Source organism: Pistacia vera, unplaced genomic scaffold, assembly GCF_008641045.1.
Source record: "Pistacia vera cultivar Batoury unplaced genomic scaffold, PisVer_v2 Contig432, whole genome shotgun sequence".
Lineage (NCBI taxonomy): Eukaryota > Viridiplantae > Streptophyta > Magnoliopsida > Sapindales > Anacardiaceae > Pistacia > Pistacia vera.
Window position 1 is genome coordinate 933,484 of NW_022196260.1, and position 23,807 is coordinate 957,290.

Here is a 23,807-nt window from a genome sequence, read left to right on the forward strand (position 1 = left end):
GTTGGAGGGGGGCCGAGGAGTCAAACAGTTGTGGTAGTTGGGTTTTCGCCTCTTAAAACAGCCAAAAATTGGCAAAAAAAACAATCGTATGACGAGGCTGCCATGGCCAATGATTGGTGAGTGATGAGGGGGGAGGTGAAGGGTGAGGATGTGTGGGGTTTTTGTGAATGAAGGTTGGGGAAACTATAGGTGGAGTTGAGGGTGATAAACGGTGCCAGAATCAAGCCAAATCGGCCTAAACCGGCGGTTGCGACGATGGAGGTGAGTTGTGGAAGGTGATGAATTTGGCCAAAAACCAAGGGTGGAAACATAGGCTGTGTTTGTTTCTCTATTTAAAATACTATCCCATCCAAACCTATTTAAAATATATATTTGTTTCAATATTATCAAAATCCAATCCTATTATATTCAACTCAAAATATTTTTTTAACCCCCCAGGGTTGTTAATTAACTCAACACCCCCAATAATAAAAGTTTATAAATTGACAGAAACACCCCACCCACCCATATATTTCTGACAGTTGGCCACCACTACCAAAAAGTGGCCAGAATTTGAAGGAATGGCTCACAACCGGTTGGATGTGGCCAGTCATGTGCCGATCTGACATTTTCCAGCCAGATCCACTATGGATCTGGTTGGAAAATGTCATATTTACGGCCAAAGATCTAGCTGTTGATAGCCAGATTGATGACCAAATCTTGGCCTTCGTTGATGGCTAAGACATGACCATCATCAACGGTCAAATCTTTGGCCATTGATCTTGCCATTTCTGACCATATTCATAGTGTATTTAGCCAAAAAAAGGTCAGATCAACACACTACAGGCAAAATCTAACCAGTCGTGCGCTATTTCGACGACTTTCAACTACCGTCAAACGATGATAGTAGGCTTTTGACATTTAATGGGTGGGTGGGAGTGTTTTTGTTAATTTTAAAACTTTTATTGTATGAGATGTTTAGCTAAATCAACAAATGTAGGGGATTAAAAATAATATAAATATTTTCAAAAAATTTACTAAACACATTTTCAAATTCAAATCTTATTCTCGTAATAACAACCTAATTCAACTCAACTTTTTCAAAAATATTATTCTAAATGCTTTACCAAACACAACCATAATTATTTAGAAATTTTCATTTTCATTTTATATGTAATGTATGTAGAATAACTATTTTACTATTTAACTATTATATTAAACAATTTCTGTTAATTTAAGGTGAGAATATGAAATTTATGAAACCTTGAGTTCCGCTAAACCTTGGGTGGGAACACGTCGTCTACTCAATTGATAAATTACATACAAGGACTTATGCTTACAATTTAGAAATGAAAGAAAGAAAGGAACAAAGCAGCACCGTTGTATACACGTCAGCGAGAAATATCCGTTAAATTCATCAACTAACAAACATAGTGTATCTCGTCATTTCATAACTATTCTCTTCTACCTCTCCTTCCATATTCCTATCCCAACTCACCAAACTCACACACTCTCTCTCTCACAGTTTCTGGATGGACGCTAACTTCTTCTCCTTAAAATCTCAAACATTATCCCTTACCACCTCCACTCCCTCACTCTCCTTCTTCAATTCACTCAACCTCCGCCCACAATTTCTCAGGCCTCCTAATACTTCTCGAAGAAAAAAATGCAACAGACTCGGCCTTCTTCACACTCGCGCCTCTCCTCAATTTCTCGTCCGAGCTTCTCTCCATTCCGATTCCAATTCCATTTTTCTTGTCGTTGCGTTCGCCATATCCACCTTCACTGCTGTGGCTTACTTCAATCACTTTTTCAAGATTAATAGTAGTTCAAAACAGGTTAGTCAACATCCATTCTTTTCTTTATTTTTATTTTTTTGAAAATTTAAAACTACCTCGCTCTAATTGCTACGGTTTTTATTTTAATTAATGGCACAAGTTTCATTTTCACTGTTTATCTGTTACTATGGCTGTCGGATTGGATGGTTAGAGTTTGTAAGTGTGAGATTACTCTCAATCTATAACAGAGCATCTGTAACTTATTAATCGAGAAACTTTAGGAAGCTGATTAGTACTCTTATACTAGTGCCATAATAATTATTTTCTCCTATGTACGTCGAGATTTTTTTTATTGTCCAAATACTGCAACTTAACTCCTGCTGAAAGTTGTCAAGTAAGAAATTTATTTTACTTGCTAAATTTGTTTCTAAGATAATGCCCAATTTTATAGGTGTCGGGTTCCTCAAATAACGCGTTATCTCAACTAGGCAGAAGTACAGGGAACCACACCATTGAAAGTCATAATGGGACTACTTCAAGAGAAAATGAGTACTTGATGGAGAATGTAACCAATCAAGTTTCTAAGGAAGAAAATGCCCATCATCAAATTCAGGAATCTAGTTTGGTGCATGAAGGCTCCCTGTTGACTGGCGCATCAAATTCACTTGGTGTCGAGTCTCTTGTCTCTAGTAATGGTGATTATGCTTCTCCTCAAGAATCTGAAGCTACTGCTCTACCTATTGCACCTCATGTGCTCCCTGAATCAAGTGTTGTGCAACCACTTATGTTTGCAAATGAAATGCCTGAACTTCAGTTGGAGAAAGATCAAAGAGAAACTTATGTGGACACTGAGCTTCCTGAGCTGACAGTAAATATCACGTCTATTGCTTCATTAGTTCCTGAAAACAATGCTCATACTGAAGTAGATGATGAACGAAAATCACATCAGAAACTTGTTGAAGAGGATGAGATAACTACCTTTTATGGTGTCTTCCAAGAATCAGTCAGAGAAGAACAATACACATTTCATGGGGCAAATCAATCAGTGCTGAAGCCCCTAGCAAGCTTGGCTGCTGTAAAAGCTATATCTTCTCATGCTTCTCCTATGAATAGCTATAGCCTTTTTTCACTGAAGAGGAATACTGAAATAAAAGGAGCAGAATTATCAGTACCGGATACTTTTCAAACTGCAGGTGCAGATTATGCTATAACATCATTTATTTAGTATGATGTCATTTGATGTGTGTTTTAGTTTTGCATTGATACCTTTGTCTGCTTCGCTTGCCATTCATCAAAGCGGGCTGCCCCAGAATTTTGACTTTCCAATTGTACTGACATTATGTAAAGGATATTTTTCCATTCAGAGTATGTTGAAGGAAAAATTACTCTTTCACACGAAGGAGGAGCTTCCCACAAAAGAAAAGGCATAAGGAGAGGCAGAGACATCCCCAGAAACGAAGAAAGTGTAAATCTGGTACAGGAAAACAGCAGAAATTTGCTCCAGTTCCCCTATCCAAATGGGATGTGTGCTAATGACACTGATTTTTCAGAGCAATTAAGTGTTTACAATCGCTTGCTAAGAGTTGGGAGGTAACTCTCATCATTCACACTAATTTTCTGAAACATTGATTGTTTTCCTCTTAGACAATTTTCCATGATACAGATAATTGCTATTATTATAAATTTTGATTTGAAGTGAACAGTGAAGCAAGCTCTTGAACTTTTTCTTGCGTGTCAGAGAATAAAAAAGAACTATTCTCATGATGGCTGTAATAAACTTTACCTTATTTTTTTTCGTGATTCTAAAAATTAATGAGGCTATTCTTGAATGATTTATTAGGTTAACTGCTTGCGTAGATTTGCTTGAAGACTTGGAAAGAAGGGGTTTGTTGGATATGAATAAGGTAGGGTTTTATCCATTTACCTAATGGTTTGATCTAGAGCTTCACTCATTCTGGTTCCTGTGTAATTGATAAACTTCTTTTCTTTCAGGTTTATCATTCAAGGTTTTTTAATACCTGCAAAAGTCAAAGGGCTACTAAAGAAGCTTTTCGTTTCTTCAAGCTGATCTCAAACCCAACCTTGAGTGCTTTTAACATGCTGATGTCTGTGTGTGCAAGTTCTCAAGATTCAGAGGGTGAGTCCATGGGTTCTCTTCTATTTGGTATACTTCCTTGGTAGTTGCTGAAATTGATTATTTTGTACTGCTATGCTTTAGATTCCTGACGCTTAAATCCACATTTAGGTGCTTTTCAAGTTTTGCAACTTGTCCAGAAGGCTGGGTTGAAAGCTGATTGTAAACTTTACACAACTTTAATATCAACCTGTGCTAAAAGTGGGAAAGTTGATGCAATGTTTGAGGTATGGTAACTTCCTTCTTACTTTTCTTGGGTTATAATATCTCCAAAATTAGGGGTCTTTGACTAGGTTTCCGATCTAATTCTACCTCACTTTTCATCAATTATGATTTAACTATTAAAGTTGTTGCTCTGTGTTCCTGTTATCATCCTTATGCGTTTCTTGCATAACCACTACTAGTGTTGGCAACAATGCCTTCCTGCCACAGTCTTCAAGGTTCAACATCTTGCATTGGTTTGACCTTTTGCAATGTGATTATTTTCAAGTCTAATCAGCCACACAATTATTGTCCTTATAATCATCGAAAATTTTGACATAGTTTTGAACCAATAAAATTATATCTAACATGCATAATTTATGCACATTTGAAATAACACATGTCAGATACAATCCCCTCTTTTCAAAGTATTTTAATCTATTGATGCACTTGCATCATAATTTCTTAATAAAACAAGGGGCAGTATCCTTTCATTTTCGTGTATTTTACTTCTGCTAATTGATGAAAAGTTTGTTTAGAAATTGTTGAAAATTAGATATAAATGGTGCTTTGTATTTGATGGAGCTCTAATGCTGATTTTCTGCCTTATGAATTGACTTTGCAGGTGTTCCATGAGATGGTTAATGCTAGAGTAGAGCCAAATGTTCATACGTATGGGGCACTTATTGATGGCTGTGCAAAAGCGGGGCAAGTAGCCAAGGCTTTTGGTGCTTATGGGATTATGAGGTCTAAGGTATGATTGTAGAAATAAATTCTTTAAAATCTTTTGATCAGACACTTATTTCTTTTATTGCGATTCTTTGAACCCATTAATCTTACTTCTAAATGTATTTTTGAACAAGGCTGTTTCAGTGTTTCTTGATTAGTTTCTCGTTTCTAGCTCCCATTGAAATTTTACATTGATAAGATGTTGTATGCAGTAGAATGTGAAACCGGACCGAGTTGTATTCAATGCACTGATCACGGCATGTGGTCAATCTGGAGCGGTTGATCGTGCCTTCGATGTTTTAGCAGAAATGAATGCAGAGACGCGACCTATAGACCCTGATCATATTACTGTTGGTGCCCTGATAAAAGCTTGTGCAAATGCTGGTCAGGTGTGTACATCATTTTTTTTTCCATATTTTCTTGTGGTCATTTTTGTAATCTGAGAGTTATACATTTGCTATAGGTTGATCGAGCACAAGAAGTATACAAGATGATTCATAAATATAACATCAAGGGCACTCCAGAGGTCTATACCATTGCTCTCAACTGTTGCAGCCAGACTGGTGATTGGGAGTTTGCACGCAGCATATATAGTGACGTGAGAAGGAAAGGGGTGGTCCCTGATGAGGTATTCTTTGTTCTTTTGTTGTTGGGCCAATCTGATAACCCATCCTTGTTACCATTGGAATTTTCACACAATAGTAAAAATTGAAACTTCAATCTTTTAATGGTGCTGAATCATGAATTGGTGGTTCTTTTCTACTTCTATAATTGGGTTTATTGGAGGATGCAATTGGATTAGAGTTTAGGGTGTTGTATTTCATATATTATACTTCTATTTATTTTCTACAAGACAGGGAACTGGGGAAGCATTCCTTTAGGGTTTTTTAATTGATTGTAGTTCTTATTGTTGCTTGTTGAACATAACATGAAGATATCTCTCTCAAGTTGGCCTCTTATGCAGGTGTTTCTGAGTGCATTAATAGATGTTGCAGGGCATGCTGGAAAAGTGGAGGCTGCCTTCGAAATCCTAGAGGAAGCTAAGACTCGAGGAATGCGTCTTGGAATTATATCATATAGCTCATTGATGGGGGCCTGTAGCAATGTATGTCTCATCTAGGCAGTCTCCTGTAAATGTTGGATTTAATTTTTTAATATCAATGAATAGTTCATTATGGTTTCAAATTGGTCTTACAGAATAAAACTAAATATATGAGCATAAGTCTAGAACCCTCTATTTCCAAAACTATGTTAGTTAGCTAGTGTTTGACCGTTTCATTTTATGATACTTTAATTTCCATATACAAAGATTTAAATCTCAAGGGCTCCTACAACTTAAGAAGAATATCTCTTGTTTTGCTTTGAAAGCAAGGGTTATGATTCTGCGGTTCTATATTAGCATCTAAACAATAACAGGCTTGATTAATATTAGTTTTTAACAATAGCATGAGTTGTCTGTGACATGGCTTTGTTTTTTAATATATAATTCTGTGTAAGATTGCGTTACCACTGTAAGTTACTTATTTGTAGTCAAACATGACAAAAAAGGGCTTTCAGTGAGGTATTAATAGTGAATATAACTCCAATTTGTGCTTGGGTCGTCCTCATTTAGCCCCAGGTGTAGAACAACTGCAGCTTAGCCTAAATCTGATCTTAATTATGTTTGCCTGAAATTGAATTAACTTTAGGTCTTCTTCTGTATGACCTTATATTGATAATGACTTGAAAATGCTCTAATTAACTGCTTGGATTGGTGAAGTAGATTCTTCTTGGGCTCTATGTGGTTTAGTCTGATAGTCACCTCAAAATAGATTTTCTCATGGTTTATCATCATATACTTTGCTACGTGTGATTGAACATAATGCATCTTGTTTTAGACCTGAGCCTTATCCCACTGCAACCTATTTGAATTTTGTAGTTATGTAAATCACAAATTTACAATATGTACAAATGAACATACAAATACATGTGAAGAGAGCATTTACTCTTGGTGTGGTCAAGCTATTTCCTTTTTAGCTAATTCTCCTCTGTGAATGTTGAACTTGCTCGTTGCTTCACAAAAGAGCTGTATCGAAATATTTCTCTTAAGGTATTGTGTATTTGTCTGAGAGAGGAACTTTGTCTGTTTTAAGTTAAGTAGCACCATTTCAAATGAAAGAGATAGGATGAAGTACATTGTGAGCTGTATGATTAAAAAGAAGTTTCTTAGGATGGGATCTGTACCTATATTTGGGTCCAAGTTTTAACCTAATATTGAATCTTCTCCTTATAATATAAACAATAATAAATTAATTCTTTAAATATAACAGATTTATAATCCTGTTCTGATTTTAAGAGTTTAACCATGGTGCTTTGCCATCTTATATTTTGGCTGGGATGGTTTGAAACCCTTTTTTTTGGCTTAAGCCTCTCAAATGTGGCCATATGCCTTGGTATATTAAAAAGTGTTATGTTGTCACATTCTACAGCTTCTTGTTGAGATGATCATGATATAAAATTGTTATGCTACCACACTTAATACATGTACAAAAATTTTATTGTGGTACAGAACTGACTATGACAATATTCTAATACTTTTTTCAGGCAAAAAACTGGCAGAAGGCACTGGAGCTATACGAAAATATGAAGTCCATTAAACTGAACCCCACAGTTTCTATTATGAATGCATTACTTACTGCATTGTGTAAGTCCTCATTTTTTTTCAATACATTCAGAGTATGGCTGGAAGTCCTGTGTGCTTTGAAAAAAAAAAAATCATGTTATTGTTTTCCTTAATTATAAAATGAAGATTTCTTTTGAAGAAGGAAATATAGAAGCAGAATTCAGTTGAGTGTTAAAGAGTATATTTTCTTTCTTATCTAGATTTATGCATTAGAATGATTCTTTAACTTAGTATGAAGTGTGATTAATTATTAAATTGGAAGAAGTGTGGTGAATATCAATTTGGCACTATTTAGCGAACTGACTTTATGAGACATGGTTTATTGTGGTCCTGGTGATTCTCAAAATTTTATTGACAAAGATTTTTAAGTATGTTCTGATAAATTTGAAGCATCGATTTGTGACTGCAATTATGTGACATAAAATTTGAATAAGAAATGAAATTGCTTACAGGTGACGGGGATCAGTTACTAAAGGCAATGGAAATTCTATCAGAAATGAAGAGATTAGGGTTATGCCCAAATAGCATTACATACTCCATACTCTTAGTGGCAAGTGAAAAGTAAGTGAACTGGAGTTAGATTACTACAGTGATGATTGTTGATTTAATTTTTTATTTTCCTGATGAAGTCTTGAACTTCTGAGCATCAATTACATCTTTTGTAGAAAGGACGATGTAGATGTAGGCCTCATGCTTCTTTCTCAAGCCAAAGAAGATGGAATTACTCCTAACCTCATTATGTTTAAATGCGTGATTGGTAAGTTTTAGAAGTTTCTAATCGTTAGTTGTATGATTTTTCCCCCAAGAGTACTGAATGCTTCCATTCCATATATTTATGACATCTTAGTTACCATATTGTAGATACTGGACATTTTAAAGGAATTTCAGAAGATGAATACTTTCTGTGACAACTTTAGTTCTTTGTGATGATTGTGTTTTTATCTGTCATTACTCTTAATGTTAAAAAAAGATGCATAGTCTCATAAACTCTTGACTTTTGCTGGCACCATTTATAGGATGCCAAGTTCTAAACCCCTAATTTTACTCTATGGTACTGGGCTCACAGTCTTCTTGCTCTAGGAAGGGTATTATTGTTGAAGAATTTGAGAGGTTGAAGTAAAGATTAACATTATAATTATGTGATATGGTCACAAGATTGCCTTATCTTAAGAGTGACTTGATTGTTTCTGTTTTTGAAGGAATGGAGCACCATAATTTATAATTCTGTCTCATCTGAGACTGAGAGAGCTGAATGCTCGCACAACTTAATTGTTTATTCATTTTTCAAGTGAGATTAGCAACGTCTTAAATACTTCTTCTGGTTTCTTTGATTGGATTATTTAGAAGTTTGGATTTGGATTTCAATTTTGTGTCAAATTGTGTAAATGAAATATATAATTGTTTCAAAGTTTAAGAGTTAAACGAATACTGAGGGGAGACGAAAAAAAGAAGAAGTGTTCACTCCAAATCTATTGGAAAATGTACTTGAGATAACACCTTCCTATTAGGAATTCTATGGTATAATAACCGTTCAACTCATTGCTGGATTTCATTAAATGTAATTCTTGTAATTCTTCAAACAATCTCCAGATTTTTTAATGTAGCATTTAAAAGTTTACCTTATTCTCTGAGATTTTCAAGATTTAACTTCTCATGAGTCCGTTAGTTATTTGTTATATCTCTTTTTCACATTTGTTTATATGTTATTTGTTGTAGTTTTTTCTTGCTTGACTTTGATACTCTCTTTGTGCTTAAAAGAAAGTGGTTATAAATATTAATTTGCTTAAATGTTTTCAGGACTTTATAAATCTTGTTTTTAATGGGAGTTTGATGATTGTTGATAATTATTTTATCGTGATATCTTTGAAGGCATGTGCTTGCGGAGATTTGAGAAGGCTCATACCCTTGGTGAACATGTTTTGTCTTTCAATTCTGGACAACCACAGATTGAAAATAAATGGTACCTTTTTTTGCTACAGCAGTTATTCTGTTGACATGCTTTTCTATTGCAAGAAATTGAAAACAGTTCATAAATAGTTGTGCTCATTGTAAGTGATCTTGGGCTGCATATTGCCACAAAAGAAATGCCTTGTTCCTTTTTTTTTTTTTTTATATTAAATTAATAGCCATTCCTGCAAATTTTCTAATTTCAGTTTTTCCCTGCAAATAGTTTAAAACTTCAGAAGATTGGCTTTGTTCAAATACTCTTCAATTAATCTCCATTCTTTTTTATTTTTTTGAAAATTTAAGAGGTTTCTTCTTATTCATGGATATAAAGTATTAAATTATCTCTAATCTCCTCCACTTTTCTTCAGGACGTTGTTGGCCTTGATGGTCTACCGTGAAGCAATTGTATCTGGTACAACACCAACTTCAGAGGTTGTTTCACAAGTTTTGAGATGCTTGCAGCTCCCTTATGGCGCAAAAGATAAACTGGTTGAAAATCTGGGAGTTAGTGCTTACTCATCAAAATCGTCAAAACTCTATTCATTGATAGATGGATTTGGGGAGTATGATCCTCGTGCTTTCTCGTTACTTGAGGTCAGAAATGGCTAAAATTAAAAATTTCTTTCTATATTTAAGGTAAAGTAAGGTTAAATCATTCTAGATTTTTATGAATTGATAGGAAGCTGCTTCCCTTGGAATTGTTCCTTGTGTATCCTTCAAAGAAAGTCCTATTGTTGTTGATGCAAAAAAGCTGCAGATTCATACTGCTGAGGTGAGCTTGTCTATCTAGCATTTGACAATTTACTAATAGTGTGCTGATAGTTGTTCTTATACGAATTTTCTTTATTATGTTAAGGTTGTTTTCTTGTGCCTTAATTGAAAGTGTTTTACATACACTAATTGACAGTGTTTACATCTGTACTAGTTCTTACTAATTTCCTTCCACGAACTTCTTAAAAATTTCAATTGTTTAACCTTTTGTGAATGTGTGGGATTTTTCTGGATTTCATTTTCTTCATATGTCACTTTCTTTTTTCCATTTTCGGCTCAGATGGATTCCTTATCTTCATTTGTGTTATTACTCATCATTATTTTATTTTGTTTATAAGATAACATCTACTGATTGGCATGAATACCTGCAAATTAAATTAAAAAAAAAAAAAAAAAAATGAAATATACGGTTCTCATCAGTCTCTGCTGCTGTGGAGCAGATAAATGCTACTGGGTTCAGGATTTCATTATACTTACAATCTTCCTTTCTTTTTGTAACTAAAATTTGCCAGGTGTACCTATTAACTGTTTTGAAAGGTCTCAAGCATCGGCTTGCCGCTGGTAACATTTTACTGCATTGCTTTTTGCTCCTCATCTGATATTTTCCTGTATCCCTTTCTACACTAACAATCTAATCATTCAGTGACCACAATAATATATATATATATATATATATATATATAATTCAGAGTTAAAGGAATGCTAGCAAATGATAACTTGAACTTAATTACTTTAATGTCTGATTTCTGTTGATAATTCTTCCCACCTTGAGTTTTGACAGGTGTGAAACTACCCAATATAACCATTTTACTGCCGGTGGAGAAGACAGAAATCATGTCCTTGAAAGGGGAGAAAACAATCAATCTTGCAGAAAGGTGAGAAAAGCTTCTTTAATGAGTTCAATATGCAATTATATTCCTATCTTTCTTCCCCCATCTAAGGTACTGTATTGTTGATAACATGGCTAGTATGGCTCTTCTGATATATTTTGTCAATTTACTTTTTCTGAGATATAAACAAATTTGAGCTTTTACCAAGCCATACAAACGTGCTGTTTGGGTGGGTAAACCTAAACAGTGTTAAAAACATGATATGTCCTTCAACTTTGAAAGACCAAATGTGTTGCCATGATGCTATTGTAACATCCAGATGATCAAACTGAACCAGCAAGATGTGGAAATGCATATGCATTTCTTATATTGTGCCAGTTCAGCATCCATTTCTGAAGCTCAAATTTTATGTTGTTTAAGACCCAAATTTACACTATTCTTGGCAATTTACCACAAAGGGCTATTTTAGATGTAGTCAGTCCCAAATAGTAGAGTGATGATTTGTAGGAATTCATTTGATGATGTGGACATCTTTCTCAAGAATTTGGTAAGTGAATTAGACCCACATTTAATTTACGGTTTTTCCGGAGTTCATTTATCAATAACTTTAGTTGTCTGGTGCTTTAGCATAGTGGTAGCTCTCTAGACTGAAGTATCATCCGTTTATTTAACCAAAGGAAAAAAGAACTTGGTGGTGGATTTGTGCTTGTGAAAAAGAAGCAACTATGCTGATAGGAACTCAATGAAAAACAGTAATTGAAACAGTCCCTACAATTCCACATACACCAACACACAATAACTAGAACAATTATGAGAATTGTGTTGACATGAAAAAGAGAAGATGCAAGAACATTCAGAAAAGAAATAAAGCGAAAAAAGATAGATGCTAGTGATTCGAGGTACTAGCAGCCTCCCAACATATTCCAAAGAAACAACCTGCCCATTTCAAGATAATACCCCCCGTTTTATACCCAAAGGTAGTCACACTAATATTGCCTTGAAGCCACGTAGACTATCCTCTAACTAACTCTCATTAGCCTGTATGTCCACTAATACCCCTCGTCCTCTTCTTTAAGTAAATCTTGGAAATGGGTGGTCTAACATATGCTAACTAGGTAACTGGGACACAGATCTAATATGACTTTCCACCATATCAATTCTGTGTTTGCAGCATTGCTCTTTCACCCTTTAATTTGTACTCGAGTAAAATTGAAGGTTGCACTTGAACTCTTAATCTCTTCTTTTGCACTGTGTGCATCAATAAGAATGAATGATGTAATTGATTTTGAATTTCAATATTTTTGTTGACTACAGGACCGGCCAGGCAATTACAGCATTACTGAGAAGGCTAGGTCTAACTTACCAAGGGAAGGAATCATATGGAAAAATTAGAATCAATGGGCTTGCCTTAAGAAGATGGTTCCAGCCGAAGCTTTCTTCTCCTTTCAGTGGAAAACCAGGGGAGCTAAGCTCATTACAATTGGGAAAAGGAATTGCTCATCAGCAGCGCAATATTCGAACCAGTAATCTCTCTTTGGAGTAAAGAAAGAAATATCTTTTGGCTTCCAGCAGGAAGACTGGGAACATAGTGGATGATGCACTTTTTCAAATGTGAGCCGGTGTTCTGCCCCAAGTTCAACTTGCATCCCCATAGTATCCTTCAAAAAATTGTAAATGGATGAAGACAATTTTTTCTTACTATAAACTTGGTGGAAGCATGGTATGGGAGGAAGAGAAAAAATATGAATACAGCTTTGGATCTCGTAGCTATCTCAGGTAACGAGAAGAGCCACATTCATATTCCACTTTGGAAAGTATAATAAATCACAAGTTCACAACCATCTTCCATGCTGGAAACTTCAGGTGCAAATGTTTCCCCTGTTTTATGGAATTTGTATTACATTATTAGAATGTATAATGTTGAATACCACTTTTATGAGCTATAAATTGAGAGTATGTTTATAGTGTTGAGTAGCTATTAATTACAGTTGCTATACAGCAACTAGAGTTATGTAAACTGCTTTTAAAATAATATAATGCTTGCAAATTGTCCAAAACACCACATTAAAGCAGGCACATATCCTAATTGGTAGTCTTGTGTTAGAAACAAAATTGGGTATTTGGACCAAGTTTTATGAAAGATTCACATGGCTTTGCCATTGCCAATTCAATAGATGGAGCATAAGCGAATGCATGTGATGCTGTTAGTGGTGTAGTGAAAATTGCAGTATGAAGTTCGTGACTTGTCACATTACAAGAAATTTGGTGTGCGTTTGGGTTTGCCCTCAAAATTTCTATCTAAAAAGACTCAATATTAATTCACTCCCTGTAATTTTAATATATGACGTCTATCCTAATCCTTTGTCATTACTCAGTGATATTTAAAACCATAACAGTAAATGTAATACTACATGGGATGTCAGTAATGTTTTTAAAATCACAGGGTATGAGTTTTTTCTTTTGATAAATGTCGGATTCCAAATAATATTTTATCCTTCCAGATGGTTACACCTGAGATTTATCAAAAATCCAGCTACACTACACTTAAACATCACCAATACCAGGATAAAGTGGCAACTAATTTAACTAGCAATCTCAAAATCAGATGAATACTATCCACCAAACAAGCATAACTCTTTTCCTGTCAACTGTTAAAATTCTCAAAACTCCATTTCTTGTGAGGTTTTAGCACTACTGTTAAACTGTAGAACAGAGCTAGTAGGCTTTACAATTTGTACTTTTCACTGTTCATTCTGGGTTCTGTTAAGTGTTTTCTTTGACTTTATATATAAGCATAGTCTTGAAAAATTGCTTGTTATAGGTCAATTAGCTAAATGGACAGTCATTCTTGTTTGTTAGATTGCTTGATTATTCGTTGTTTAGAAGGACTATACTAATTCTTGTGGCTAAGGTTTGTCCATAAGACAAGGAACTTGCAGTTTACATTACTATCTTCACGCACTACTCAATAAACCAGAAGTTTAAAGATGAAGATGCCAAATATTTGATAAGCAAGAACTTACATTTATTTGTCAAAGATGTTTGGTGGGAGAGCTAATATTAATCTCTCAGCCCACACACAGAGTATTAGGAAAAAAAAAAAAATTATACACATGGTTAGTACAAACTTTCCAACTCCACCAGGAGGAAAAAAAATTAAAAAAAAAAAAGAAAAGAAATCCTGCCAAAACTTGCCATTATTTTCTTCTTTCACAAGGCATTCAATTTAGAAGTAACTTTAATAAAGGCATCTTCTTTGCATGGAATTGTTAGGCCTCCCATTGGATGATTGAATCCATATTCTTCCTCTGCTTGGTTAAGTAAGCCTACAAATGAAGGATGGTTCAAGTAAGATATTGGAACCACAAACCGTTTCTTTTGAAGCTCTCCAACATAAACTGCAACATGCCCTTTTGGTACATCTCTTTGATTTTTAGTAAGTTTCAAAACTTGTTTGGCACCAAGAATCATGGATGGTAAACGAATACCCATCACCAAAACTGAAATGAAGTTGAATTTGGTTGATATTTTTAGAGTGAAGACTGAAGACTAAAGAAGCTGGAGCTTGAAGGCTTATCTGGTGGTGTATTAGTAGGGTTGTGAAATAGTGGAGTGCCATACTTTTCCAGTTAAAGCCAAATAGATGTGTGGTCAGGCTGCATAATTGGGCAGTTTGGCAACTCAGAAAGTGCACATGGCTTTGCTAAGATAGCTCATCATGAATTTTTTTTTTCTCTTTCTGTTTCTTTCTTATTTATCCGCTAATTTATGGTGCAGAAGCCCAACTTTTTTTTGTTTTGAAAATCATGCGTAGTCTAGAAACTTATCCAGCCTGGTGACTCAAAACCATATGCCGCACACTTTATGCTGCTTAAGAACATATACATGTGATGCTTATCTGGGTCGACAATTGCGGCCGAGAAGATGAAAATGCCAGCCTTGGACCCATTATTTCAAGCCCTGACAGATAGAAAATTGCAGGTTTTGACCTCCCAGTGTCATAATTCTTCTTATTAGACCAGACCCTACATGTCATTACAGTCTAAGAAAGGATGAAGATGATCTGTATATTTAGATAGTGTACTTGGGGTGACTAGGTACAACAGCCTGACTATATATTCCAATCTCATCACAATCTGAGTGTTGGATTTAGCGTTGAGCGCCTTCATCCTTGTCATCACTGGATAGCTTTACCCTTTCATATAACCTATTCTGACATTCATTTCACTACTAAACAGTCTCTTAACTAATATTTTCAGGTAAAATTTTGTAATTTTCGATCTGTAAATGGTATTTATCCTTGAGAATATTCTTATACAAGAAACTAAAGTTACCGGAAATATATGACCAACGTTTTTCAGCTGGATTATGTATATTATTTTGAGATTTATAATTAGCAGAATAGTTCTCTACTATTAATTATGAGTCCCATCTGCGGTTGGAAGTTGTCAATACAATGTATATATCCATATCAATGAAGTAATTTTTACAAAATATTCTAATCAGGATTCTGTAGGACCATATTTGAGTTCTTCAACGAATAATTTGTAGAATCAAACTCACTAGTTTTTGCAGAAATGTTAAATCTTCAAAGTTTTATTTCCATGTTTCTTATTCAAAGTTTATTCTTCAAATTTTCTTCTACTTCTTAAAATTGAGAAACTTCGGTCTAATTAAATTATCTTTTATCCAATATGAAAATATGAAGTGGAAAATAGTCCATAAACAAGTTGAAGAAATATTAACGTACCTTAGTTAAAGAACCAGGATTGAGTAAAGAAAGAACCTCATTTCTATTGATTTACAGAGGGAGAGAGAGAATTTTATCTTTCTCCACCCACTTGCATGTGGAAAAATTTACACATGGTTATACTACAACTCGATCTTCTAATCTAGCCAAAGTTATAACAAAAAGGAAGAAATATATAGGTCAAAATTTTGGAGGACTTTAAGTTGTTCATTGTTCTTCATGAGGCATAACATAACCGAGAAGTGAGATCAATGAAAGCATCTTCTTTGCATGGAATGGTGAGGCCACCCATTGGATGATTGAAGCCAAACTCTTCCTCTGCTCGGTGTAACAAATCAAGGAATAAAGGGTGATTCAAGTAAGATATTGGAACCACAAATCTCTTCATTTGTAACTCTCCAACATAAACTGCAATGTGGCCTTTGGGAACGTCTGGTTGATTTCTACTCGTAGTAGACTGCTTCTTCAGAATTTGTTTTGCATTTAGAATCATCGATGGCAAACGAATACCCATCTCAGGTTTTTAGTATTCAAATAAATGGATACTTTTTTTTTTATCTGAAAGCTTTGAGGTTGGAGTTAAGGCCTACAGTTGTTGTATATATGTATTTATAGAGTAAATAAAATTTAAGGGAAATGAGTTTATGTGGTCAGCAGAGTGGCAACTGGGTATCTTAAAAGGCCCCACTTTCTTGCAGGCTCACATGGCTTTGCTCATTCATGAGCTTATCTTATTGATTTCTTTATCTTATAATAAACCCACTTGTACCTTGAAGTCATCTTCACCAAATAATAAACCCACTTGTACCTTGAAGTCATCTTTCATATCACAACTCTCTTGTTCTCTATATTTATTTCTAGGAAAGGTTTGTCAGTAGTTCATCAGCTAGATAAAAAACAAGCAGCCGTACACTGAATTTTAAGGGCAACAGATTCATGTGATCGTGGAGTTGTAATGTGCTAGGTTAAGCAAACAAAGATATTGATTTGTGTTTCCTTGTTGGCACTCTATGCATATCAAACACATGTAAAGGAGAGACCTTTATCTCTAGGAAGATTTTCAACTTTCAAGAGATGATGTGATTCGTTATTATTTACAATATTCAATGTATTGAAAACATAATAATCAGTTTTTAAAAGACTCTTAACTCAAACAAGTATAAAAATAATCAAGTTTGATTTGATAATGAAATATGGCTCACATGGTATAAAATTTAGTCGTTTCGAGATTAATTATATTTGTGATATATTCCAACTTTGATACGTAGAATCAAACTCTTCATTTTTATATTGAAACAAATATACAAGTACTTGTTAAATATTCACACCCATATCTTCAGTCTAATTTAATAATTACTTAAGAGTTGTATTTCTCCACAAATTAAGGAAATGGGACAATATTGCCAGGTTGGTAAATGTGGTGGCAAGCAAGATCAGTAAGATGGCTATAGCAGATCTTCTGTGTACCTCCTGTACTTTTGTGCATTGAGATCTTCAAAAACTTGAAATAATTTAAAAGCAAATCATCAATGCACAATCCCAATCGAAGAAAAAGGAAATGACAATATCACGAAGTAGTAGGACTATTGGAGTGGAGGACAGATAAGAAAAACTATAAACTTATTAATTTGAAACAACTAGCTAGCAAGCAGTTGCGGCTGTTACTTGCCATGTTTCTGGGAAATAATTTCACTGATTGACTGACTGCCCAAATCTAAATATCTGACATTTTTTTGGGGTATGAATTTTACACTTATTAGATGCATTGACTCTTACGTCAGGATTTATGATCCTTTGATTGAAAACTTTGGATAATATAAATATATATATATATATATATATGCAAGTTGAGAATTAATAGCGGTTCTGTGAGTCTTTAATTAGATAGTTCTGCAGCTGTAGGAGTATGGGCGCAACAAAGAACAAGAAAATGGCAGTAATATTACTAGTAGTTCAAAGTTCATGATAAGAAAGAGAAACCCATGAATCTTGATGAATTCTCGGATCTAGAGCAACTAACCACTCATTGATCAATGCATGCAAAAAACTGACATTACGAACATGCTCAGAGATGTGAAAACAGTGGGCGGATTTGGATTTGCTAAATGTAGTATATTTATATACTATAGTTTTTTGGATTTTCATTGGACCACCTAAGTCCAAGTTGCCCTTGTGGATGTTTCAGAGAGTCATTGCACACACTCCAATTACTTGTTTAATAAATAGGACAACCTACATGTTGCGAGCTTGATAATTTCTCTACTCCTATATAAATCCATTTCAGAATTGTCAATTTCAATTATATATTTTTAACACATATAATAAGAATATATCCAGAAATGGGGATTCGAGTGACTGAGATGGTTCATCATGCAAGGCAAATTATTCGAAGACGGTCTTCATCATCTAAGCAGCAGCAATTGTCACACCAAACCTCAAGTTCATTAGATGTCCCAAAAGGCCATTTCGCGGTTTATGTGGGAAAGCAAGAAGAAAAAACCAAACGTTTTGTGGTGCCAATAACATACTTAAAGCATCCTCTATTTCAGGCCTTGTTGAGTGAGGCTGAAGAAGAGTTTGGTTTTGATCATAAAATGCAGGGTCTCACAATTCCTTGTGCTGAAGATGTGTTTATCAATCTCACTTCTCAGTTGAGTAATGGTTCTTCATGATCATCAAATAAAAGTATATAGTTAATTAGCTAATAGCAAGGTTAATATATATTAACGTACTGATATATAATGTTATCATTTTTGAAGTTCAGTTGAGGGCCTAAGGCAAACTGAGATTTGTAAATTTACGGGGGACTGAATAATTACGGGTCCAAGATATATATATATGTGTGTGTGTGTGTGTGTGTTTGTCTCAGTCGAGGTTTTGCTTCGAGTGCTTAATCTTCACTGTATTTTTTCATTCTCCTTGTTAATAATATTCTGGAGCTTCCTAGAGAGCAAATATTCTGCTAACATATATATGAGGAAAATTTTATAAAATATATATCATGCACGGTATGTTATTGATGGAATATAGAAGTAAATCATGCAAATATGGAAGGAAGATTGCTGGAATTAAGCAACCTGGAATCAAGCAAATTGACATGATTTCCAGGAGTAACATCAGCAAATCCTTTACTGTCAAATATTCTATCTTTATAACTCTGATTACATCCCCTGTATAGCTTTACATTTTCTGTATAAATTGACTCAATCATGTAAACTCAATACACAAGAAATATACATAATTTTTCTCTCTTTTCTGGCATTCTTCAGCAACTTTGTTTGCCTCTTTTGCCACTCCTGCTCATATTTTAACAGTTATCTACAATTAAGAAAGTTGGACAAATTACTTATGTCAGTGGATAGAGACAAAGATCATGTGTTCTGCAAAACATAATTAATAGTTTCACCAACATTTTTCTAAAGTTTTTTATATATATTTATGGTAATTAGCTTAATGCGGTAATATAAACTGTTTGTTTGAATCTTTTTTTTACTTCAAATAATCCAAGTTGGGCAAACAAATAGCAAGCGCTGAGTTTGAAGGTGAAAGCCGACAAGTTTTGGTGGAAGTAGGTGAGGCAGAGGCAGTCTCTACGGAGTCCGAGAACGGGAACCAATGCTTAATTTCTAGCATCGTAACTGTTTTATGACAGAGGAGGGTGTAGCCAGATTCATGAACAAGCATGAGAGCAAACATGTAGAAGAGTTGTTAAGTAAGATATATGGAATATTATATCCCTCTATATTAATACAAAAATTCTCAGTTACAGAGTTTAAATCTGGACAATATCTTGTCTCGCACGTAAAAATTAACGAAGGTATGCATAGGCATAGCAGGGAGTTTTCAAGTCCCGTGCTGCGATTTTGAAAGTGAAAGCTTTGACCTACTCCTGCTCTGTAATTGAATGAGATTTTGACTTGTGTACGATTCATCCATTCCATTGTAGCAAAGGGAAATGTCGCCGCCGCCTCGGTACTCAGTAGACGCTTAAGTACTTGGTAGGCAGGCTTACTGCCACTTCATTCATATGTATGGTCAATGAAAAAGTTACACTTATAAAATGATCCGATATACTTTTTTACTAAAATAAATTCTTATTGTTCTTTTAAAATTAATTTGATTTGACGTATTGCTTGTCTTTTTATGAAATGTGCAATAGCTTTATAAACTATGTTTATATTAAATGGAGTCTATTCATGATAAGAAAGAATATTGATAACATATATATTATTGCAAGCAGTTTCACTATATACAAATTACATTAATTAATAGTTTATTACATGGGGTATTTGAATATTTGAGTCGATGCCGCATACAAAACTGAAGAGACTGGCTCTTAAATTGTCTCAAATTTATATATGTTCAACTCATCAAGGAGAAGATAATAATAATTAATGAAGCAAACAAGTGAATCGATCATATGGCAAGAATAATGTACTGTGATGATGATGAAGCCACCATTTATGAACAATTCAAGGCTGAAGTTAGAGTGATGAAGTAATGTTCACTACATGGAATTGTGAGACCGCCCATTGGATGATCGAATCCGAATTCTTCCTCGGCCAAGTTTAGTAGATCCTGAAATAGAGGATGGTTCAAGTATGATATGGGAATCACAAATCTCTTCTTGTAGCTTTCTCCAACATAAATTGCGATGTGGCCTTTTGGAACATTGCTACTACTATTGCTTGATGCCATTCTGATTTTGGCTGAAAGTGTTCTCTGAAGTCTTTGCTTGGCATGAGCTAACCCCATCAATTGAATACCCATCTTGGAAAAGAAAACTCTTTGATTGACGAGACTGATGATGGATGGATGAAGATTTTGGGTTGAAATGGTATCTTTACTAACCAGCTATTTATAGGGGCAGATGTTAAATAACCTTAGCTTGGAATTGGATAGGATAATGAGAGGTGAGTGAAGAATCTTGAAAAAACATATCAGGTGAAAGAATTGGTTATATTTCACATGCTTTTGCCCTGTCTATGGTAAAGCATTATGCCCTACCACTCCTTTAGAAACAGAAGAAAGAGAGGTGCAACTTGTGATTTTGTATAAGGATATTGGTCCTGTGTCTTTTGAACTAATTATAAACCACTTACCTTTTGATGCTCAGCATGTTCTTGGCATCAAATTAAGACTTGTCTTCATCAAATAGATCTTCATATACATTTTGCTCATTTGGAGAAGCATTGAACTTAGACCTTGTCATCTTTCTGCCAACCAAACATTTTGGGTTACTCTGATGACTCTCTAGGTCCTCCACCTAGGTCTCAATTGTGGACTGCCTGCTTTGTATCAGCAAAGTGTTACTGCTTAGTCTTAAATCTCTATACTCTGGCTATGACTAATGACTATCGACTAAGATATATGCAATAGGAGTCAGACTACTTATGAGTACTTTCGTCAAGTCCTTAATTTAGTTAGTTACAGAAAAAGGTTTTTTTTTTCTTCATGCTGCATTGATTTTGACAATTCAAGTGATGATTCAGTGGATGTGAAGGAATTTTATTTATTTAATTAGAGTTCATGAGAAGTATAATATATAGAAAACAAGAAAGTAGATGTATTTCCATCTTGAACGCAACTCTCTGCGAACTTTGCTCTGGCTGCAATTAATCAATTAGGATAATTGAGGTCAAATATCATATTTATTTAGTCCCATCAAGATGTTTCTTGAATGTTCCTGGACACATATTGTGATTCAAATCAGAAAAGCAGTTCACAATCTGAAATTCTTAGGAAACCACCAAGTTCAACTCCCATGATTTTCTTTGCTATTGTCCTGCATTTCATGATAGCTGATTGTGTGTGGATATGGTCTATTGATTTAGTTGGTCCAAAAAGTTGATCATTCTTTAGCAAAGGCATGGCCTAATAAATTTTTGGTCAATCAGGGTCAAACTAGCTGCAGTACAGAAAAGTTTCTCAATTCATATGCCAGGTTTTTTTTCAGCTTCCTTCCAATCAATCATCAATTCAGATTAAGGCCACGTTCATATAATTATCCTCTCCTTCCCAAAGCATCTTCACATGAATGCATTACATCTTGTATTTTTCTCGTATTGGTAGGGTCATATCACATAGTACTAGTGTCCTTTGTGTTTGTCTGATTAGAAACTTGAATAAATTTGTGCTATTACCATTCATGTTGAGCTAAAAGAATATGCATATCTATCACAACTTCATATATAGTTGGAGGCAAAACCATGTGATTTCTCATGCCTTATGTCCTTAAATATACCCCATTGCACCTGTCACTTCACTTTACCACTTAATTAGTGTTTCTGATATTGCTGTCCACAAGAGTTTTTGGTTCATATATAAACCGCTTTCATGGACAATCCCACTCCACTGCAAAATATTTTTTGACTTTAAAAGGATTAAAGACTCCACTGCAAAATAATTTTTGGTTCAGTGCATTCTTTCGTCTAGTGATGTGCCCAAAGGCTCCCTTACTGTTTACATTGGAGGAACTCAAAAGAAGAGATTTGTTGTTCCCATTACATACTTGAAGCATCTTTCATTCCAGGACTTGTTGAGTCAAGCTGAAGCAGACTTTGGGATAAATCATCCAATGAGTAGTCTTACCATTCCATGTAGTGAGAAAGCCTTCATTGATCTTATTTGCAGTTTGTAGACTTCACAAGAAACTATGTTAAAGATGTAAAAAACAGACAGCAATAGTAACCCACTAACCAATTTTGCTGGTTGCATTCGGAGTAGGGCATGATTCAAGTGTATTTTATATGACAAATCACATGTCTCTGTCTTTCTTACTTAACCAGAATCCAAACAACATATATGTTGCAACAGAGAATGCCCTAAATGATCAAGTTCACTTGCCTGCTGACAAGGAACAAAACTTTGGACCAGAGACAGGATAAGTATCATTTTTTTTTCCAAGTATTTGGAAATTCTAATAAACTGGCTCAGAATACACTCAGAATGTAATTTGTTAATTGGAATAATAAGCATTTATGATAGTCTTACACTCAGCAAACGATGTTTGATAAAAAAAATCAATGACATGGGACATAGCAAAGCAACAAATGTGGTTGGCTTAGAATATAAATAGCCATTGGCTCCTTATACTCCCTTCGTTTCTAAATAAATGATGCTTTAGCTAATTACATACTTTTTTATGCACTGATTTTTTTAATGTAAACAAAAAGAGAGAGGAGGCGTGGGCATACAAAAAAGTGGAGAGAGAAGAGGCGTGGGCATACAAAAAAGTGGAGAGAGAAGATTGAGGCAGACATGCAGAGCAAAGAAAGAGAAAGAGAAGAGATGTGGGCCATCGCAAAATTGGGAGAATAGAAATATCAGACAACTGAGATAAGACAAGCGACACTTATTTAGAAAAAAAATTATACCCTCAAAATGACACTTAAAAAAAAACGGAGGGAGTATATGTTAGTGAATAGCGTTTCATCTGTTGGTGTTGTCATAATCTAGGTGGGAGTGGGAGGCAAAAACATGTACATTTGTCCTTGAAAATTCCATTATTTTCGTTTTGTACATATGTATATACTTCAGTGGTTAGTCACCCATTGCCAATGTTCTCCTTCACAAATCCTTGCAAAATTCATAACAATTCATAGTAAAGGGGTCCCTGAAAAGATGATACCATAGATATGACCGCAACTCCTTTGAATACAAATTTTGAATTTGAACAGAAAGAGATCGTTTTGCTGCAATCCAATAAGTAAACAATAGAATTTTATCAAGTCTCTTCTGTTTCCATTTTGCTGCATCATTTATTTTCTTTGTCAAAAACATTACAGCAGGGACAGGGTTGATTTATAATAATCAAAATATGAATGTGTTTAATTATTTCATAAACCAAATTACTTTATTGAATTTCTTGTATACCTAAAAGTGTCGAAGCCCCAAGGGTAGAGATGGGCTGGGTTTCGCTTCCTCCACACAAGCTTCCCATTTTTCCCAGCCCAACAATTAAAGGAAACACTAAAAGGAAGGATAAGTGGGTGATCTGGGCCAAAACCAAAGCCCAAATTGTAAG

The 23,807-nt window shown here is 34.8% G+C and overlaps 5 protein-coding genes across 5 annotated transcripts; 2 read left to right on the plus strand and 3 right to left on the minus strand.

The window, feature by feature from the left end:
- The first annotated feature begins 1,511 nt into the window (after nucleotides 1-1,511).
- On the plus strand, nucleotides 1,512-13,099 carry LOC116143703 (pentatricopeptide repeat-containing protein MRL1, chloroplastic). Its single transcript, XM_031429141.1, has 19 exons — nucleotides 1,512-1,817; nucleotides 2,209-2,950; nucleotides 3,122-3,347; nucleotides 3,598-3,661; nucleotides 3,750-3,894; nucleotides 4,003-4,118; nucleotides 4,718-4,846; nucleotides 5,037-5,210; nucleotides 5,285-5,449; nucleotides 5,786-5,926; nucleotides 7,405-7,504; nucleotides 7,936-8,044; nucleotides 8,149-8,240; nucleotides 9,353-9,443; nucleotides 9,799-10,024; nucleotides 10,110-10,202; nucleotides 10,714-10,762; nucleotides 10,983-11,076; nucleotides 12,346-13,099. Exons 1-19 carry the CDS (start codon nucleotides 1,512-1,514, stop codon nucleotides 12,572-12,574), a joined length of 3,291 nt encoding a protein of 1,096 aa, XP_031285001.1. The 3' UTR covers nucleotides 12,575-13,099.
- Nucleotides 13,100-14,220: 1,121 nt separating this feature from the next.
- LOC116143762 (auxin-responsive protein SAUR21-like) lies at nucleotides 14,221-14,696 on the minus strand. The gene has a single exon (XM_031429213.1). The coding sequence runs from the start codon at nucleotides 14,521-14,523 to the stop codon at nucleotides 14,242-14,244; it is 282 nt and encodes a 93-aa protein (XP_031285073.1). The 5' UTR covers nucleotides 14,524-14,696; the 3' UTR covers nucleotides 14,221-14,241.
- Nucleotides 14,697-15,824: 1,128 nt separating this feature from the next.
- LOC116143761 (auxin-responsive protein SAUR21-like) lies at nucleotides 15,825-16,346 on the minus strand. Its single transcript, XM_031429211.1, has one exon. It carries the CDS (start codon nucleotides 16,293-16,295, stop codon nucleotides 15,999-16,001), a length of 297 nt encoding a protein of 98 aa, XP_031285071.1. The 5' UTR covers nucleotides 16,296-16,346; the 3' UTR covers nucleotides 15,825-15,998.
- A 1,774-nt stretch (nucleotides 16,347-18,120) lies between these two features.
- LOC116143704 (auxin-induced protein 15A-like) lies at nucleotides 18,121-18,453 on the plus strand. The gene has a single exon (XM_031429142.1). It carries the CDS (start codon nucleotides 18,121-18,123, stop codon nucleotides 18,451-18,453), a length of 333 nt encoding a protein of 110 aa, XP_031285002.1.
- Nucleotides 18,454-20,197: 1,744 nt separating this feature from the next.
- LOC116143760 (auxin-induced protein 15A-like) lies at nucleotides 20,198-20,586 on the minus strand. The gene has a single exon (XM_031429210.1). The coding sequence runs from the start codon at nucleotides 20,549-20,551 to the stop codon at nucleotides 20,243-20,245; it is 309 nt and encodes a 102-aa protein (XP_031285070.1). The 5' UTR covers nucleotides 20,552-20,586; the 3' UTR covers nucleotides 20,198-20,242.
- Between the last annotated feature and the right edge of the window lie 3,221 nt (nucleotides 20,587-23,807).